Source organism: Rhinichthys klamathensis, unplaced genomic scaffold (genome assembly GCF_029890125.1).
Source record: "Rhinichthys klamathensis goyatoka isolate OS25496 unplaced genomic scaffold, OSU_Roscu_1.1 h1tg000157l_1, whole genome shotgun sequence".
In the NCBI taxonomy this organism is placed as follows: Eukaryota; Metazoa; Chordata; class Actinopteri; order Cypriniformes; family Leuciscidae; genus Rhinichthys; species Rhinichthys klamathensis.
The window spans coordinates 3,140,760-3,162,488 of record NW_026606692.1 but is presented as its reverse complement, the minus strand read 5'-3'; the positions used below and the strand labels follow the sequence as shown (position 1 = coordinate 3,162,488).

The 21,729-nt window shown below is 38.6% G+C and overlaps 1 protein-coding gene and 2 long non-coding RNA genes across 3 annotated transcripts; 1 reads left to right on the top strand and 2 right to left on the bottom strand.

Annotated features, from left to right (window-relative positions):
• Positions 1-1,357: 1,357 nt before the first annotated feature.
• Positions 1,358-16,474, top strand: LOC130091021 (uncharacterized). The gene is made up of 2 exons (XR_008807760.1): positions 1,358-1,613; positions 15,521-16,474. It is a non-coding gene; the product is annotated as an uncharacterized LOC130091021 (long non-coding RNA).
• Positions 12,246-12,879, bottom strand: LOC130091020 (uncharacterized). The gene is made up of 2 exons (XR_008807759.1): positions 12,813-12,879; positions 12,246-12,742 (listed from the first exon to the last, which is right to left on the bottom strand). It is a non-coding gene; the product is annotated as an uncharacterized LOC130091020 (long non-coding RNA).
• A 72-nt stretch (positions 16,475-16,546) lies between the features above and the next one.
• Positions 16,547-19,936, bottom strand: spry2 (sprouty RTK signaling antagonist 2). Its single transcript, XM_056258694.1, has 2 exons — positions 19,448-19,936; positions 16,547-17,697 (listed from the first exon to the last, which is right to left on the bottom strand). Exon 2 carries the CDS (start codon positions 17,644-17,646, stop codon positions 16,705-16,707), a length of 942 nt encoding a protein of 313 aa, XP_056114669.1. The 5' UTR covers positions 17,647-17,697; positions 19,448-19,936; the 3' UTR covers positions 16,547-16,704.
• Positions 19,937-21,729: the final 1,793 nt, after the last annotated feature.

The following is a 21,729-nucleotide window of genomic DNA, read 5'->3' as shown; positions in this document are numbered from 1 at the left end:
AGTCTGGGAGGCTGACAAGGTGAGCCTGGAGGGACAAAGGACATAGGGTACCTGGGGTCATATTTAGCACCTCTGATTGCAAATTATTATTAATGGTGCTTCCTTAAACTTATTTCAACAAACCCACTAGCCCCAAGGACTAAATTTGGGTGCGTAAATTGTCGTGCACCATATGAGCCATGGGGTATGAATGATACCTCAAATCGTGTGGCTTGTTGAGGATTTTTATTATGATTTGATAATGTGGTGCATAATAAAACAAGCGAAAAGTCTAACTTTTCTTTGAAGCAGGGACCCAAGGCGTATCTAGGATTAGAATATTACAGTGACCTGAAGGTGGGCTCTTTAGACTTGGACCAGTAAGGAACCACTAAGAGACCACCCAGAACAAACTGTGCACAAACCACTCTATAAAATGTAGTTATTATGTCTAAAGAAATTTACTGTTCAGTGCGTTAAACAATCCAACACAAGGCTGTGAAAGGATATTTCATGGGGACGTGGGAATAATAAAGTACTTTACACATTCCAACACGCCAATCCACTTTTCCCAGTGTCACAAACAAATCTTTCGCTTACTTGTCCTGTAAACTACAGCTTTTTCTGGCTTAGCTGGCTTACTACCAAACGAGTGGAAAGTGACAGAATTCAAATCCCAGAAGAAAAACAGAATAACATTAATTTTTTTAGAGGGGCCATGCTTCCAAGGATTGGGCGCAACCTCTCTCGGTCCCAGCCGACTTGCTCAACGTGGAAATCTGTTTGAGATTAGGTCTAAAAATAAATCAACGGAGGAATGTTTTCATGTGTGCAGATATTGGGACCAGCTTTCCCCGCAGACCATCTTGGCAGGATGGGTTGGACCTCCCTGGTGCCTGAGGACCCAGAGAAGCAGCCCCAAATCCTCTCGGAAATTGCTGGTTTGATATAATAACATCACAGGAAACCACTCGAAACGTCACTTTTTTTTTGTGCTGCATATGATTGTGTGCTCCATCACAAATTGCACCTCTGATGATTATAGAAATGACATTTTCAGGTTTATTTATTTATATAGTTCTATATGACACCTGTAAACAAATCTCTATTCTTGCATTGACTTTTGATCAACTGGTGTTTTTTTGTGATTGTTAATAAACACATTAAGACAGTTGTCCTAGCTGTGTAACCACAGGTATAGTTATCTCCTACTAACGTTTGACTACCCCAAAGTGTACAAATACTTTGTTAAATTTGAAATGATTAGCTTGAATGTGCTAGTGTTATTTTAAATATAAATGCTAATTATGCAGTGAAATGTAATTCAATAGTTTGACACTATCATGTGAAAAGACAATGCCATAAACTTAAACTTAAGCATGTGCAGTTTTAGTATGCGTGGGTTGTGTAAGTTTCCTGTAATGAGATGAGGTTTAGCAGATCTACACAACATCAACATTAAGGGGTTCTTATTACTTTGGTTGATTTGTAGAGCCATTGACATACAGTAAATATGCAATCATTTTCATTAAGACTAGATTTCTTCTAGAAGTGTGGAAATATTTGAGCATAAACTACTAAGGATATATCAGAGAACTTGATGCAGGTTAAATTGCAACAGGTCAGAAATGCAGGTAGGAACCTCATTTTGATAGTCACAACCATAAAAGCATTATTTTTTTTATTGTCATTTTAATGTCAATCGGTGACTACTCACTTTAGCAAAATGAGGAAATATGTCTTGCATTAAAATTTCAAATTCAATTAAATGAAAAAGAATTACCATTTCTTCCCTTCACTGTTTCTTTATCTTTGTCACAGTGTTTACATGTATAGTTTAAGCTGTACTTTTAATAATCTTTTTGAACATTCAAGTTAACTTACTTAGATATTGCATACACATTAAAGGTGACAGGACATAATGACAAAGTTGTAAACAATCTCAATTGGGAAAAAGGCATTTTCATTCAATATCTAAAATTGTTAATCACAAATATCAGTTGTAATAAAATGTACTTTTTATCCACTTTTTGTGTGTGCCGTGTTTGTTTTGTGCTTACTAGAGTATTGTTAGCTTAGCAATATGCTAAGGGCATACATTTTTATTTAGAATACCTAACAGTGTAGGCACTAATAGAGCCACATAAGTGAGTTCATAATGATAATAACAAAGTCTTTTTTTATTAAGTGTTTTAAGCTTTATTTTGAATTAGGGCCTGGTTTTAGCTGTCTATTAACCCCCAACCTATCCGTCTCCACCCTATATCCTCCACCTATTCAATGAGGATATGTTTCCTATCCACTAACAGGTTCTCTCTTGCAGCGAAGGTGAATAGTGTGACACTCGCAAATCCATTATACTGCTCTGGCTGCTGCATCTGTTTTTTGTTACACCCTTGAGTAGAGAAGCTACGGTGGACGGTGCAAGAAGGGGTTTAACTTATTTTACAATGATATTTCTTTTTTTCCTGATGATTTATTTTGTATCCACTTTAGAGTGAAATGCTAACACATATGAGACTATAAAGGAATAGTTCACCCAAAAATTAAAATGATCCCATAATTTACTCACCCTCAAGCCATCCTAGGTCTTTCAGCCAAACACAATCAGAGAGTTATTAAAAAAAATATTCTGTCTCTTCCATGCTTTGTAATGGGATTGAATAGACTCCAGTGGGTTAATAAATGCCTTCTGAGGTGAAGCAATGGGTTTCTGTTAGACAAATATCAATATTTAAAACTTTACATTTTCCTTACAAAAAACCATCGCTTTGCTTCAGAAGGCATTTATTAACCCACTCGAGTCATATGGATTACTGTTATGATAGATGCACTTTTTGGAGCTTAAAAAATCTGGCCACTATTCAGTGCCAAAAGGTGGGAAGAGCCAGGATATTATTTAATATAACTCTGATTGCGTTTGGTTGAAAGAAGAAAGGCATAAACACCTAGGATGACTTGAGGGTGAGTAAATAAGGGATTATTTTCATTTTTGGGTGAACTATTCATTTAAAGGACTGTATTGGATCTTTACAAAACAGCATTAAATTAACTAAATAATTTTATAGTACACTGCTATCCAGTTGCTGGGGTGTTCTGGGAGGTTGCTAGGGTGTTGCTCTGGTGTTCTAATTGTTTTTAGAACTTTGCTATGCAGTTGCTAGGGTGTTACTAAGGTGTTCTGACTGATTATTAGTGCAGTGCTATGCAGTTGCTAGCACAACCTGAGAATTAGGGGGTTGCCAGTATGTTGCTATGCGTTTGATAAAGGTGTTCTGAGTGGTTTAAGAATGTTGCTAAAATGATTGTTTGAGTGTTTTGATTGAAACCCACCATCAGATATGGATATTTTTTTATTTTTCTGCCAGTTGAAGTTCTGATTGTTTATAGCACACCTCCTCAAAAAGATTTGCAATATATCATATGTATCATTCATAACGATAGCATACAATGGTATGGAACGAGTTACAGGTTAAAGTTTAATACGTAGGATTACATAATACTTAGTGGTTTGTTCAAATCCCTGACCCTATGAGCAATAGTAATAGTGATGCTTGCGTTAGCAAACACAATTATTAAACTTTGGCTGACAGAGGGATCCACAGCTGTACGGAGAAACCACTAATAAAACAGGTCCATTAATCATGTGCTTGAGTTTAATCCCAGTTTCCGAGATTTATGGAGCTTTAATTGAATTTAGTTGCAGATCATGGGAAATCCGTTTAAGAAACAAGCGTAATACTTTATGGAAAGTAACTTTGTATGGGGAAACATTTGGAAGAAAGTCTGTGTGTATTACTTGCTGAATGACTGGGTGGCTGTCCGTCTCAGTGTTTGTCAAAGAAATGTGGCCTGACCCATTTTTATTGCCCTTGTGACGAAGGATATTTTCATTATCGCAGCTGCCCAATTCATATTTAACACAACCTGTTTTATACTAAACATACTCCTCCTCTTAGTTTGAGCAACTCACTCAGCATTGCTTTAAAAAGGTAATTTTTTACCTTAGTGGTGACCGTGTTTGGCTTGTAGGTTTGTGTACCTCGAGTTTATAACTCGTGTCTCAATGGGTCTTTTCAAAGGGGAACTTGTACGCCGGGAGCCATGACTTAAGCACGGTTGGAAGAGATAGAACAGTGATCTCAAAATGAAAGAGTGGTTTTATGCTCTGAGGTTATGTTTGCATATCACATCATGTGTCCTACATCTCTAATGGATTTCATTGCTAGTAGATTTGCATACATGCAAACTTTTTTAGCAAGCTGAGCTTCATGCTTGTAGCTCACCTGAATTATGCTTTGTTCAAATATCATAAATGATTAATATTTTGAGTTACAGTTTATGGTTGGTGGTACGCCAAACGTCATCATTACTGTTGCTCATGGTGTTTTATACAAAACCTTAAACCATATTTAACTCAGTACCTAACTTGTCCTGCAACCGTATGGACATGAATCCTTCTGCAGCTTTTTTGCCTGGTTAACAAAAAAATAGGAAATTTATATCGAAGCTTGTCTTCACCACGAAAAAAAAGAAGATAATTGTGACTTTTTATCTCGCAAATCTGACTTTTTTTCTCCGAATTGTGATAGAATTGAAGTACTGAACAATTGCTAGTTTATGAGGAAAAAAAGACTGACTTGTTTCTCACAATTGCACATTTTATATTATTCTGAGAAACAAAAGTCGGAATTGTGAGATAAAAACTCACAATTACCTAATTAACTCAGATCATTTAGTCTTGGAAGAATGTGGTGAGAAATGTTTCAGTTCATATTAAGATCTAAGCACAGTTTGAGACAATCGCATGTGTTTTTTCTTTTCTTTTTTTCCTATGGCCATCATTACTCCCAAGTCACTGTGTCTCACATAAAGAAGAAATTATTTAGCAACATTTTTTTGTCTGAGATAAAGTGGTCGTTTATGAAGCAGTTGGCGCCCGGCTCTCGAGACTGAACCTATAAACTTAACAACCTTGTTTAAACATCAGAGCCCCTTTGCCCTTGTGAAGATAAGGACAAACATGAAAAGTTGGTAGAAAGGCGCATACAAGACTACTTTAACACTTTAAAGTGCCAATAAAAAGTTTAGATGCAACACACCACCAACAACTGTTCATCAGTGAGTGAGTCAAATTATGTCTGGCCCAAATGAATGTATAAAAAGACACGCATTTAGTTAGGAAATGGGATCAAAAAAACGGTCGCTGCTGCTTAGAAACAGATGGAGACTGTGCTAATCATTGCCGAGACGTGCACACACTCCAGTGCGGCGTGAGTCAACAGCAATCAGCTCCTGGGTTCAAACACCATCATGCTAAACCACTGCTGACCGTCCCATTTGATGACTTCACACATGGCCTGAAATGGGGGAGGGAGAGATAGCGCAGAAGTGTGCGTGCATGCAAAAGAGATCGCTACTGCTTTCAGATTCAGAACATCCGAAGAGCCCTGAAGCTGCAGTCCCGGTGCAACGACGGTGGCGGCCTGGTTAATGATTTGCCAAAGCTAAAGCGCTCTGTTCCTGCTTAAGGGTTTATGTTAAATGCTGTTGTTAGTCCTGCTCTTGTGGACACACCATTTTGTACTGCTGGCTGGTTGTTGGGAGCGAGTGAATGGGTACGGATGGGAGGTGGTATTTACAGTCAGTCATTAATTATATTATGTGTCAGTCAGGGAGTTGTGAGGTTCTGCAATCGGATCACATCTCATAGGTCAACCCATTGTAATGATCCCTTTAAACAGACCTTAATACTCACTCACTCACAGGACTTATATCAGTTGTGTGTGGTGGTCTTTTAAAATGAGAAGGCAAAGTCCTCACATGTTTTATAGATATTATATGTAGCTATATAAAATATAAATGTATGTCCTTATTCATGGGCGTCAGTTTGGTTTGAAATGTGCTGGGGACAGAGACGCATTCGGAAGGGTATTTTCAAAAGTGCTGGGTACAATGACGCATTCATTCTTTTTTCTCTTTCGGCACAGGTCATGTTTTGAAAGATGACCTGTAGCTTACTGATGTAAATAAATAAAAATGTATACAAAGATGTGATTATGTCCGACCAAAAATGTGATGGTACTTTGGGTTTAATTGGTCGTAATGTAATGGTCCAGTGGCAGAACTTTTGCCAAGCGTGTCGGAGGTTCTGGGTTCTAATCCGCACTCTTATAGTTTTTTTTCCCTCATCAAAACCGATAATGTTTATCAGTGGTTATATCTCAAGAATCTTGATATACTTTATCACTGATAAACATTATCGGTTTTGATGAGGGAAAAAAAAAAACTATACGAGTGCGGATTAGAACCCAGAGAAGCAGGGACACGTTTGTGTGCATTTTGATTTGTGATTTCACCGGAACGAATAGAATCTCCGCAACGGATTGAAGCGCGCGTCCGAGTGAAGACACACATTTCAGCGCTAGATCGCCTCTTATTTAACAAATGAATGAAACGAATGCTGCTAGTTAACTGGATATGTTTTATTTGTATATGTAGGCCTACATCCGTGCCGCGAGATGTTTCAAAAGTGGTGGGGACAATATCGACCCTGACGCCTATGTCCTTATTACACTTAAAGGTGCCCTAGAATGTTTTTTATTATTATTTTATAATGTTTCCTGGGTTACCCTTATAATGTTAGTATGTTTTTTAGATAAAAAATATTCATAATTTAGAAATAAATGGCATTTTTCCTAGCCTGCTTTTAGCCTCTGATTTGAACACTCTGTTTGAAGGGGCGTGTCTGCTGTGGGATTCAGTGTAACCGCGACCACTGCTGTGATTGGCTGACATGCTTGCATATGAAATAGCAACGCATTACATGTGAAACTCTCTCCCGAATACTTTTACTACTGCTATTATACGTTTTTACTATAACAGCTATCGAGATTAACGAATCGTGAGATGTTTTTAAAGTATTTAGATCTATTCCCATCACATAAAATGTTGCCGTGATTAGCATTGAGCAGATGACAGTGTGTTGATCGCGAGACTGAAGATCTTATCATTGCAAAGCAGTTTCTGCACTCTCTCTGCTTTCCCCAATGCAAACACGATGATGTAAATACAGTAAGAGCTTCGTTGTGCAGTAACGTGCGTCATTGATTTCATAACGAGTTTGGCAAGTGTCCAGATAAACTCGCGCTGTGTGGAAAGATTGTTCTTTGATCGCTTTCTGTATATAATTTGTTCACAATTTAAATACGATTATTTTCATCCTACTAAAAGAAACGATGTGAAGCTGATATTTTAGTCACTGGCTTGACTTACTGATGCATAAACAGTATTGAACGATCTTGAGAGAAAGATTACCTGTCTGAACTTGAACAATTACACATCAGAAAGTGTTGCTTGGTAGCTCGATCCGAGGCCAGCTCTGTATTGGCCCAAGTTGAGGAAACACTCGGTGAAATGTTTGGAAATTTCCAGAGAAAATAAAATTAACCCATTGTTTCTTCAGAGGCTCAGATGAAGGAACTAAAAAATACTTTTGTATTCATGTGTACATCCACACTGAGCAACTGCCATGCTTCGGCTGCGCAGTTCCGCCTGGCATTGAGGGCTGGCATTATGCAAATATTTGGAGGCGTACATATTAATGATCCCGACTATTGCGTCACAGTCGGTATTGTGTGGAGAACCGACCGTTTTTCAGGGGTGTTTTTTATAAACGTGAATTAAATGAGAACGCGAAAACAGTCCAGTTTGAGATTCACTCTATGTCATGTCCATGCACTGAACTCTTGTTATTTGACTATACCAAGGTAAATTCAATTTTGAATTATAGGTCACCTTTAATCTACCTGGTTAAATAAACATTACATAAAAAGAGAGACAAAATAGGCAAAAATTAAAAATTACACTAACGTAATTTTCACGTTTAAGTTTCATCAAGTTAGTGTTTTTACACATTTAACATTTTTTCAAAATAATATCTAAAGGCAGTTACACAAAATAGTCTTTTCGAATCATCAGTCATCAAGTTCGTTAAACACTGGTCACAGACACGAAGATGTCTACCTTTAATTTCACCAAGCTGATTGCTCACTAAAAAACGTAGTCATCATGTTTTAAGGCCATTTCAAGTTTGATTTTGACATGACATTAAGCAGTGATATCTTAAATAGGTAAGTTAATTGTTTACTTACTTTTTACAGTCTTCCATCGCCATAATTTTGATCATACTTCATTCAGACTGATTCGAGAACGCGCATGAAACAAGAGGCGGGATTTATCGCACGAACGAATCATAACCAATCATAGCGCGATGGAGGCATTGACTCCACTCACGTGACTTTCCCCTGTCACCTGAGAAAAACGAGTGATTTATACACTTTTTAATGTCACACTTTGTAATACTTGTGTTGTTTTATTTTTGTAATATGGATTCTTTTCTCATCCACTTTTTTTTGAGGAGGCACTGCCTCCCTTGCCTCCTCGGAGGAAACGCCCTATATAATTGTATTTCTTTATTGTATTATTTATAACATTGTATTATTTTATAACAATTATTTAATGATATTTTTAAATTCTTGTAATTATAATAATATAATTAATAATCATTATACATTTTTTTTAATAATACTGATATTATATATATATATATATATATATATATATATATAATTTATAAAACATCTGATACAAGAACACTAAAAAATGCTGGGTTGTTTCAACCCAAATTTGGGTCAAATATGGACAAACCCAAATGTTAGGTTAAAAATGTAATAAAAATTTTTACAGTTGAAAGTGAAAGTTGAAGTTGGGTTAAAATTTGAAATTACATTTTTAACCCAACATTTGGGTTTGTCCATATTTGACCCAAATTTGGGTTAAAACAACCCAGCATCGTTTAGAGTGAATTTGACACGTACATGAAACATGACTCACGTCTCCTGTGTGATGATAGAACATCTGAGCAGAAATAGTTTCCTCAGGGCATGTTCAGAGAAATGTGTCAATAAAGACACATTATAATTTGTTGTGATTTGACATGTGGAATTGTGTCACGTTGACATGTTGCAGGTCGGTGGGGCTTGTTAACGTTTGTCGTGTTTGTGGTTGAGACAAACATTTGAGTGTTTTTGAGTGGAGTCATGTGTAGCTTTTGCCTTTCCTGTTGTGTTGGTGTTGTACTGTGATTACACTTTGGCTGACAACCTCATACATCCAGTAGACGTGTGGGCTACATGCCCAGTTCACTGTTTACATGATCTAGAGGGCCTGGCGATGGGCTTTTCGTATAATTTATATGTCCTTCTCCTCATTCTGATCTCAAGACAACATAAACTACATTTGTAAACTTTCTGAAGAAAATATGATCAATGTTTTTCAGTGCAAAACCGCAATGATGCTAGCATGTTCTCTGTGAATTTTAGCTATTGCCTGTTGCTATGATGTTGCTGGGATGTTCTGAGTGGTTACTGGCCTGTTTTGAGTGGTTGCTAGATAGTTGCGAAGGGGATTAGAGTGGTTTTTAGTGTGTATGAGAACATGTAGATATAAGAACAGCTAATAGAATGAATTCACTTTTGGAATAAAACATGCAAAATGTTGAGTATTTTGCAAATCTCCCAAATAAAACACAATTTGACCTCCTTTAAGGGCAACTAAACAGATCCGCAAACACAAATTCCTCGACTCCCTCTTTCCAGAAGTTTCTCAGTTCACGATCCCGCTCTCCAAAAGCCTGCTGGGCTTCCAGCCTCTGTCTGTCTGTGTTCCTCTCTAATTAGTCCTGTACCCCCACCAACCCTAACGACCACGCAGGCCTTTTCCAGGGCTCCTTCGTGTCCTCTAACTCAATTAACCCGAAGGCAAGACCACTGCCCTTCTATCCCTCTTTTCTCCCCCCAACCTCCCCATCCCTCCTTCCTTTTGCCTCCAGGCTGGATTGTTCATTTAGGAAGTTTTCTCGCGTCCTAATGCGCGGTGACGCCTATTACATAAGTTAAAGAGGCTTCTTTCATGTCTTCTCCCGCTGTCCCGGCGTTCACCTTTTTCCCGAGCTGGTTCCGCTCTTTTCTCTTTTAAAGAGAGATAATTGATATGCCCTGGATTCACAATGATTCCGGTGTGCGGCCATGTGTCCGTGCATGCTCATTTTGAGGTTTTCTTTGTGAGTGCAAGCTTTTTTTTTATGTGCAGAAATATGAATGCATGTAAGTGCATGTGCAATGATGAACCTTCTCGGGTGAAAACAAGATTAAAGCAAAATGAAAAAGAAATGCATAATCGCTTATTAGCATTTAAGTTATAACATGTCATATGCATCTGCAATTAGTTTGAAAGCAGATTTATCTTTTCTTTCTCAGGGACAATTTAAAAGTTGATTTATAGTGGCTAGCCCCCCAAAAAAGTATTTGCACATTTATAGAAATGTGTGAATGGCTTTGGAATAGGATTGCTCAAGCACACTTTTGTCAGGTTTCGAATGATTAAACAATAGATACACTGTTTGAAATGAAGGCAAAACACATTGTGACAGTGTGGTTGTGAAACTTAGTTAACAATGAACTTCACGTGTGTGAGCTTGAGGGGAACTGACTACATACATTCACTTAAAACCACCTTAAGACTAAAATGGCTCAGAATAAAGTTAGTTTCTCTCGAGATGCATCTTGCTTTGATCTAATGCGATGACATTTGGAAGTGTGATTTTAGCGTCAAAGTGTCCAAATACTTTCTGCAGCCACTGTACGTGATGCGATGTGTGGTCTATTCATTGCCGTGTTTGTCTGTGGATGGATTGTGTGGTTAGTTTCCACAGGAAATGGCAGACAAGCTAAAGTTTCTCAGAAACACACTTGTAAGGGGTGCTTTCTTGTCGCTGACAGAGAATCATGTCCATATCCTGTGTGTGTGTGTGTGTGAGAATGTGAATATACCTGCATGCCGGTCATGATTTGAAACTGTTTTTAAGCTTGAGGTTAAACTGCACAATTTGAAGCTTGAATTCCAGTACGACTATATTATGTAATGTAGGTGACACTTGCGCAAGAAAATGTGATTGCTGCCTGACCATGCAAAAATACTGGTTGTTAGGGTTATTCTGAGTGGTTGCTAGGTCATTGCTTATTGGCACAGGTCAAAAAAGTGTCTTGGATATTCTGGGTTCTGGCTACTTTCCCACCAAAGTAGGCTATATTGTATGTATGTATGTATATATGTATGTACCTGTATTTATTACACGCACTATTACATTGCAAAAGTAATACAATTGTCCTCAACTGCACAATTTAAAGTATTTCCTCAGCAACCATGACTAAATATACAAATGTGTCTAATTTTATGATATAAAAAAAGAATAAAACAATGACTTATTCAAATATTTAAATAAAATTCCACAGAATGAGATAATGAGAATTAGCTATACACAAGTTATTTTCATATGCACATTTTAAAGTCAAAATATTCATATAGTATAATTCTGGTATGGGTAACCTTAACATAAAACAGTCCTATCAATGATTGCATTTTTATGATGAATTTATTTCATGTATAGGTTGTAGAAATATCTTGTGTTTATTGCTGAAATAAGAAAGGGTGGGAAAGTGCAGAAGGAGGGTGGAATAGAAAGGACCATGCAATTATGGAATTTCATCCCTCTTTCTCTCGGAAACTTAATCTTCCCCTGCCTTTGGGTAAAGCCGAAGGCTCATTCAGGCAGGAATGTCAGGACGAGTTTTAGAATGTAGTGAGATTGCTGAGAGAGAGAGAGAGAGAGAGAGAGAGAGAGAGAGAGAGAGAGAGAGAGAGAGAGAGAGAGAGAGAGAGAGAGAGAGAGAGAGAGAGAGAGAGAGAGAGAGAGAGAGAGAGAGAGAGAGAGAGAGAGAGAGCTGCAGAATTTCCCGATGCAAGTTTACAATGGGGGAAGAAAATTCTAACACGTAAGATTTTAGCGCTCAATTTTTTTTTTAATGATTTTACTGCAAATGTCTAATTTTGTCTATCATTTAACAAGAAGGTCCGAAATATATTTAGTCAGACCACACGTACGCATGGAATTCCCAGCGTTGCCACAAGGGGCACTATACCAGACATTAGCATAAATTGTCTTCTTCCACGGTCAGTTTTTCTTTCAGATCAAAAACTCACGTCGAAAAAGTTTGAAGAGAACCTTAGCAGGTTAAAGCCAGACAAACAGTTTACATTTTAGCTTAAAAACACTTAGATTTTGTGCACACTTGATGGTAACTTTAACCAAACCTTCTATCTTGAGAACGCATGCAATGTCTGCAAGTATACTTGCGTAATGTATGTTTTCATGCTAAAGTTCAAATAAAGAACACAATTATTTATTTGTGCACAAAGCCAGCGTTGTTTTTAATCAGAATCAAGTTGCAAAAATCAGAATCAAAATGCATACAGATTGTGACCGTGAAGAAATCGTGCAGCCTCTGACTGTCAGAGAAACAGATAAAAACTTCAGGATGGAACACAGACATGGGCTCTCTTGTTCCCTGCCCCCACCGAGCACCTCATCCTGCTCGCTCTCTCGCTCTCTCTCTTTCTCTCGGCACATTGCTGTTTGATTGCTTAAGCCCGGTGGTCAGACAATGGGCGTATAAAGAATGGGCCGCTTCCTTCCTTCCTGTTGAGTATTCTGCCTTGATGAGCAGACTGAATAGATCTGGGCTTCAGAACGGGGCATGAGCGCCGGGACCCAGCTAAAACCAACAAAGAGACGCTCTGGGGGCTTTTCCAATTGCTCTGCTGCCTACTCTCTCTCTCTCTCTCTCTCTCTCTCTCTCTCTCTCTCTCTCTCTCTCTCTCTCTCTCTCTCTCTCTCTCTCTCTCTCTCTCTCTCTCTCTCTCTCTCTCTCCACAAATGCAATCTCTTTTTTTAATATTCTCTTGCTTAATAGGGGTTTCTCTCTGGAGCTGAAAATGTTGTTTCAGTTCGGATTTTGCAGTGTTTAACAGGATAAATTTGAACAACTTTAAAAAAAAAAATGTTTTTCCTGTTGTCAGTTTTTTTTTTGGTGTTGTCTCTAATCGTGAATGAATTATGTTCCATATCATGCAATGTATTTTGACAGTCTGTTGACTGTAATTATGTATTGCACCCGAAAATAATGTACTCAGCCTCATTGAAACATTGAAAATTATTTATGAATGTGGATTTGAGGTGCATGAAGATTCTTCAGAAGCCCTCCTCAAGATAAGCTAGGTGCTTTTTTTTTCATGGAACATGAGTAAAATGAATAAATGATGACGTGGGTGAACTATTCCTTTAATCAGTATATTTGTCTTGCAAATGATATTAAGACTCATTTTTAAAGTATCTTGAAAATGTGGATTTTTATCTTGTTCTATTAGATGTTTTTATTTCAGTTATTAACCTCAAGTACCTCAAACCCTTAAGTTTGTTTCTTCATTTTCAAACAGTGCCTTTATTGTTTTGCAGAGTTAAATCTCAAACCCAACATTTAGTCCTGTGGTAACCAGTCAGGGCTATCTCTCTTTAGTTGTGTAGCTTGTCCTCATTGACATTGTTAAATTTAGAATGAGGATGGAAGTAATCAATACCCTTTCAAACCATACCAAACATCAATAGACGGGTACATAACGTCTTGAATGAAAAAATGAAATAACTTCCCGTTAGCCTAATCCACTCCTTTTGACGATAACTAGATGTTCCGGCCCAGGCAAGCACTTAATACTAGTGTTAATTTTTGGGACAAAGTAAGTTCCGTTCCGTCTGTTGTCTGTTTATTGAGGTCAACCCTCCCAGCCTTTATCTGACCCATTTCTCTGCTCAATGGAGAAATCTATATTTCTCCATTTCTCTTGAACTTGGCATGGAATTGCAGCTCTTTCAAAAGGGTGTCATTTTTCCCATCTATCCTTCTTTTGTGCTGCCTGCACCCATAACAACACATTTAGCGGCTGCTAAACACTCGCACGCAAAGTAGGAAACATGCGCGTGCGTGCTGGCACACACACACTCTCAAAGTCTGCCCTGTGAGAATACCAAGCAGGTAGTTGAAGAGGCTTAAGAGGCGGTGAAATAACTGAGGGCCATTGAAAAGATGGTGAATACACAAGGGTTCGAATGTGGGGGTAAACTGTTGGCCCATTGTCATTTAAAGTAATGTCTTTAACCCTTTGTGAGGCTTTCTTGAGCAAACCAACCCCCTGTCGCTGCCCTGCCATTCACAGCTTAAAACAATGGGTGGGAGGCAAGCCGGAAAACGACGCACTCGAGCGATCGGGACGGTTTTGTTTCTCCACCTTTTGCCGCGTAAATGGGGAAGGGGGCTCATCCCTAGCGAGGGGTGAAAGCTGGCTGCCTGTCACTCAAACCCTCGGCAAAATAACAAACATGCGCCAACACGCTGAACCGACAGTGCGAATGCCAGTAGTGCATATCATGTCACAGGGAAGAAAATGGGGAAAAGGCAGTCTTTTACTTTGTGACTATACAAGAGGCGGCTACATAAATGCGCGCTAATGCATGCATGCATTGCAAGATCGCAATATATTAATTTAGCCGACTATTCAAATTTTTTAGCATCATTGTCATGACCTTGACATTTTTAAGCTGTTTTGGTTTCAAAGTGGTTCTCAATTGATGGATCGTATCCAACCATATCTAATTGATGGATGGTGGATCCATGGTTCTAACCATATAATCGCGTATAGTTGTTGTTGACCAATCAATCTCTAAGGGATTTTGGTGCAAATTCACGTCACTTTATTTGGAATGTAAAATCTGGGTCCTAAAGTTGAGAAACACTACTTTAAAATCATGTTTAGGTAAAGCAATTTTGCAATGCAAATTGAGTAATCACTGATGTTTTAGAAATCAAAATTCCCTTTCTGGGTTTCTTAATACAAAAAAAAGGTTAAAGATCACACGTTACACAACTGCATGCAACGTAACTTGCAGAGCGGCTACGGAGCAAAAACTTCCTCAAAAGCAGAATTGATAAAGCATCTTGCGTATATATACCATATCAAGGCTTAAAATTCCCACAGGGCAGTTTCCATAACACAAACGAGGATTGGAGGGAGCGTAGCAAACTACGGCTTGCCAACAGAAACAATCTCTGATCCTCCTGATGTCAACTAGTGGTTTGCATACTTCAATGATTAAACCAGTGCCAGATGTTTCCCATGGAAGTAAATGCAGCCAGTATCCGCTGCTGGCAGGGGAGGCTGGAAGTTACCCCTGAAGGTCTGGCCCAAGATCAGGGCTTCTTTGTAAGGAATCTGAGATCAGTTTGTTTGGGTGGTTTTAGAAGACAAACCATTTGGAGTTCCATGTATTGGTGTTAGTTAATTGGCAAATCATAACTCATTTAATCTGTCTTAATTCAGCGTGACTATTTCATAACTAAAGATCTGTTGAGATTCCTGATCACCAGAACAACACAAACTAATACAGTTCTGCACTTTCCAGTCAAGATTATGTCTCAAATGGTCATGGCCACTGTAAGATCATTCATGAAATAACAGTCAACGCCATACAATACTCAATGTTGCATTTATAGTGAGCTATATTAAACTTCATTTGATCTCTTTTGTGCAGGAAGATCTCATCGATAGAATCTCTCAGTAACGCACCTATTTTGCTGATCTGCCAACGTACACTATCGCTTTCATCGCCTTATTTTCAGATGACCTCGAAACTGAAGCTCTGCGAACATCGCGGCTGTCATCATAAACGCAAAGTGAAATGCGACCCTGACAGAAGATCCATCGGGTAAACAAAGGCAATTGAAAACACTGTAGATTGCCTGAAATGGGTCTTTGTACTCAAAGGCTAAAAACAAGGCCAACAACAGGCCAGAAAGAACACAGGAAATGCATTGTTTAATTTCAAAACGTTAATATATTTTCTATTTTATAGTGAACATATGCATCAGATTTGACACCCTTGTCACCCTTTTTTTTTTGCAGCAACAACAGAGGAGGTTTTGTTTCTCAGAGTTGGGGTGATGCCTATAATGATGCCTCTCAAAATAAATATTACTTTATAAAATAATAAAACTTCAAATAAATATTTTTACACTAAACAATGTGTTGAAATTAGAAAATAAAGTTTTTCTTAGGGTCACTGTACAATTTACAAGTATAGTTGTAGGGATAATTCATGTAAGGTTCCTCTTCTATAAGGCAAAATATCAAAAGAGTGATTGACATACATTCGAAACGAATGTACAACACTATACAAGTTTTGTATATGCATCATATATATGGATCTGTCAAGGTGCCTCTGGTTTGGCACAATGTGTTTCACAGTTGAAATATTATATGTACAAAAATAAAATCTCTCAGAAAAAGAGCTCATTTGCTAATTTACATACTTTGCAGATACTATTCACAAACAGTTAGTTAGGAGAGTCTGTCACCTTTATCAGTCATATTACTGAATGTCAATAAGGCTAACATTCTGGACTTCAGTTTAAAATGAAAAGGAAAGGGAAGGTTGTTGAGACAAACGTTATTCCCCCTTAAAGAGTGAGAGAGAGAGAGAGAGAGAGAGAGAGAGAGAGAGAGAGAGAGAGAGAGAGAGAGAGAGAAAGTGGATGAGAAAAAAGCAAACAACAAACAAACAAACAAACAAACATACATACGAACAAGCAAACCACTTCAAACCAGTTTTTGCCAATCCAATGTCACCTCTTGGTCTACAGTGCCAAAACTACAACAATTTGCGAAAATTGTTCCACTGCTATGGAGATAGTCCCAGATAAGGTTATCTTCCCAGGGCTACTCCAGGAAACGAGCCTCGTCAACTCCTTTGTTCTTGCAGCGGCATCCTGGCCGACTGGTGCAGTCGTAGCATGCCTGGCACAATGCCACGCAGCCCTTCGCCGGGAGGTAGCAAAGCAGGCAGGGCAGGAAAATTGCCAGGACGCTTATGGCCGACCACCGCATGCAGCAATGCGACTGGCTGCAAGAGAACGGCTTGTCCGCACACACATCCTCATCATCGCTGGAGCAGTGGTAGAAGAGACCTTTGACGCAGCAGACACAGGTGACATAGTCCATTGTCGTCGTCGCCGAGCAAAGGCACCTGCGCCCACACATCCAACAGGAGGGCAGGGTCCGAGGGCAGGTGCATCCTTTGCACTTGCAGCGGCCGCAGTCCTCGCAGCGATTCAAGTGCTTTCCGTCAGCGGCCTGGCCTCCGGCCGGCACGAAGGGTTTCAGTTCGTCCTGCTTCGGCTCTGGCCGTTTAGGCTGCACTCTCACCACCCGATCGCCCACCCCGCCTGTGTTTCCCAAAAGTCTTTGCTCCGATGAAGTGCTGCCTGTGCTGGCCCTGGCGGTACTGTGCGAGCCATCACTGGGTCCACTGGCGGATCTGCTCAGGTCACTCCTCGGTGACTGAGGGGCTTGTTGAGGAGACTGCTGTCCAGCTCGCTGGGCTCTCGGGGAGTTTCTATGCTCAGAGAGCTCAATGGAGGAGGTGGAATTCAGGCTGGAAGGTTGCGAGTCCACTTTCTGCTGGGAGGCCGGTGGCCGGGGTGTCACCGTCGGGCCCTCCGTGTACTCATTGCTGCTGCGGATGGTCCTGATCTGGTCCAGGGAGAGCACCTGAGCATCCCAAGGCTCCGAGTCCCCAGTTTGGGGTCTGCCACTGTCACGCAAAGCTCGCAGCAAGCCAGAGGAGCCGCTGCCGCCGCCATTTTGAGCTCTCGTGTCCATCTTTACTCTGAAGTGGGAACCCTCCGGCTGGCATTGAACACATCTGAAGTCCTATGGGAAAGGCAGACAGTTAAATGAGAGCATACAGGGAAGTAAAATCCCATAAACTAACCATATGTAAATCATATGAACTAGGCAAAAAGAAAAGGCAGATGGCAAGCTCCTTCATGCAAATCTCCCAACTACACCCCACCTCTACACCCCTGGAAGGCTGGCCATCAATGGGACAGGCCTTTACCACCTGCAGCTATCAAGTTCATATGGAACATCTAGTACACTCAAAACCATCGTTGCTCTACAATGTCTCAGGTGCTGCAATTTACCTGATCAAAAAATAAATAAGGATTTCTTTGCATAGTCTTTGTAGCAGTTTGTCTTCTGCACAAGCATCTTCCACATCTATCCTATAATCAATGAGTGATAGAGAGATTGAGACTATTCTTAAATGTGTTCCTGACAGCCTTTTTCTTAACTTATCTGCACATTTATACAAAATCTCAGAGATTTTTTTCCATGCCGTGATCGCCTTTGGCTTGCTTGTGGGGAATTGTAAGGCACTATGTATACTGTGAAAAGTGCTATACAAATAACTTAACTGAATAATTATTCTTTTGCGCCGATTTTAATTTAAATCACTGTTCGTTTCTTGCAGAGGAGATTAGAAATTGTTCGTAAAAGGTATTATAGGGGGGAAAAAGCACACCAACTTCCCTTTGCTTTGTAATTATTTTAATCACAAGGAACCAAAATCATAAACAAGTGCACTTTAAAGACACTGCAAAAGCAAGTTTTATACAACTTACAGTGGTAGGTATAAATGTTGGCCTTGTACTTGGATAATGTGGTGATAGTGTTTAGTTGAATATAAAAGTTTGCAATGGCCCAAATTCGTTTTCATATTGTTATTGGAAAAGTAAAAATGAGAATATTATTAATTTCGAATCACCAATTTTAATATCTAGTAGTTGACTGAACAGGAGCAATAACGTGACGTCCACAAATGCATTATGACGCTGTCAATGGGGGGGCGGAGCTCTTGACCAAATAACTTAGAGAAAAATAAAATATCCACATGTTGAGGTGAAAAAAAAAAAATCATACATCTCAGTCGGGACCCTCAGCACCAGTTGAGTTCAATCTAAATAACACTACCCCAAATTACCACATCAATGCACAATCTCCCTTTCCACAGAGAGGCCCCATCAGCAAAATGTCTGTTAAACATCTGTTTATCTCCTCAATGCTATTTAAACTTCTGATCTGGTTTATCAAGCATGCATACTAACTTTATAACGATACTAACTTGGTTGGACCTTGCATTGAGTAGAGAAACTTTTTTTCTTTGAAAAAGTTATTAAAACGTTTAGTGGACCTTCACGCGACTTTTATTAATTCATTTAATTATTTATTACTTATACATAGAAGTCTATAACGGTAGATGTAATTTATCAACGTCTATTCTCAACTTTAAATGAGGCAAAGTGAATGTGTAAAGTTTTTATTATAATGCTTAGTGGGTCTTTGTATGGGATGAAATAAACGTGCAGCTGTAGGTGACGTTTTTCAAAAGCGATTCGCAACTTTAACTAAATGAAAAGTAAGTCAAAGTTTTTTTTTACGCAGGGAACAGAGCCGTATGGCAACTATTTGCACAGCTGCAAGAATGGCGCGGAGCATGAGCACTGGAAAAAGTCACGAACTATAATAGAAATGGGCGACTAAATAAACCACACGCAAATAAATTCAACAAAACTAAAATCGTGTCAAAATCCACTGCAAAAAGTTGATCCAGGTCACTTACCGTGATCTCACCACCTCAACCCCCTATTTGTGTTGTGAAGAGTATATCCTACTAGTAGGAATTTCTCTTTGGTTATTCCTCAGTTCATTGGGAGATTCATTCACAAAAATCCAGATGAACGCAAACACTTGCGCGTCCTCGTATTCGCGTATTTTTTTTCGCGCAACTCGCGCGAAACAATAACGTCAGAATTTTATTCCAAGTAGAACGTAATGTAGTTTAACTTGTGCTGTTAAACCGCGAATTATGCCAAAAAGAAAATAAGTTCCAGAATCCAACAAAATGAGCAGAGTTTATAGAAAAATAAGAATGAAAACGCTGAAGACTTTTTCAAGAAGAAGCGTTGCGGTTCCCAAGTTGAATGTTTGGCTGCATGGCACACACTGTGCTGCTTTCAAGTTTTTCAGCTCTTGTTTTTTTCTTCTTTCCGGAGAGGAGGTCGGGTTTATGCTGTAAATGGCGTCATGTGGAAGTGAAGGGGGTGAACAGAGTAGCTGTTGTCCCAGAGGATATATCGTATCCGGTCCCAGCTCATTGGCTCTACAGGACTCAACATTCACTCCCTGTGTGTGTGTGTGTGTGTCAGAACATTACGGACGTCCGATTAATTTTAGCGACTCGGTTGACTCGAACGCTTTAGTTTAATCAAACAATTCAAAGAGCCGACACACCAATTCCATTGAGTTATTCTTCAAAGATGTTCCTACGTGTTATTGTAACATGTAAGTGAACTTTGTACAGTAAAATAGCTTTTTTACGCCACATTTTAGATGTAGATGTAGCTACATTTAGTCGTAGACTGTGCCTACTGTTGTATTGTTTATGCAAATGATCAATGACTTTCGGGTGAGGAGGTTTGGGTTGACTTTTTAAAATAAGTTTCTGTCAGGTTCGTTTCATGAAATCAAAATTCTAGTTACACTGAGCTAAACGTCAACTGTATTAAAAAGGGTTTAAACAAATACATATGACATAAATTAAAGTGATAATGACAACAGTAGCCTGTTACTGCTTCAGTCAAACCTCTGCACTTGAAACACTTTTAATAAATTTTCGTGGTCACTAAAAAAAATATAAAACTGTTGAATCACATAAACAGTTTATGTAATGATAATCATAATAATAATATATTATAAGCATCAATAATAATAATAATATGAGGGGTATATATTTAGGGGGGTAAGCGTTACCTCTATTTATTGTCCCATGTCCCAACAACAGTAGTCTTTTAAGTAATATTGTTCCAAATAATGTTAATTAATATTGTTTATATTAATTGTTTTCGACATTAGCTCCCATTCCACAATTTTCCTCCTAAACAAAATCATCCCTTACAGAGAGAGTTCTAATCGGTTCAAAATAATTATTCAAATTAATATATTAAATATAAAGATTAATTTGTGAATCAGCTACCGCTACAGCTGTAGAACACTGCCTCAATCTCTCACGGCCTGAACATTTGCACAGGAGAAATGATCTGTTGCTCAACCACTGTTATACTATGCACACGTATGTTTATAACTTTAACACTTTCTTCTCTTTTTGAAGACTTTTAAAGGAACATTTTCAAGTGAAGCTTAATGTGTTGCAATGGGTTCAACTTTTCCTGTTCAAAACATATAACAGTCTAATTTTCTGCAGTGGTTCACTAGTCACCATGCAGGAGATTCACAGTTTTTAGGCTTGTATTCTCTTACCTTTAAGCAACATTTCAGAGTGCACATGCTTAGCTTGATTCTAAGTTACACAAAATGTGTTAAACTAAAATCTAAATAACCAAATGGTAGCACACTAGCACTATTTTAATGGTCCCCTTTAGACAATCTGTTGACAATAATAACATTGCACCTACATGTCAACTAACTCTCATTAGAGTATTAGTAAAGTATTAATAGACCGTCTGTTTAATATCTGCTAACACTTTATTTTGATGGTTTTCCAACAGACAATTTACTGACTTTGCAAATACATGTTGTATAATAAATTGAACTCAATAGTAAAACATGTCTTTGGGTCTATTACTGCTCTCTAGTGGCATGAGACACAAAGAACAGCTGGCCTGTTTACATTTAGTGTTTGTTCAGACAATTATCACCAGAATTGCACATAATCAACAATAGCAGCATTATAGTAAATAGAAAAGCATATGCAAATTGCCCTTATGTCAGGCTAGAAACTACAATGAAATATTATTTCGTTATTAAATATAACGTAAATACAGTCTGAACAACATAAAGAAAAAGAAAACACAATGTCTGATCCACAGTTAAGTCCGATCTAGT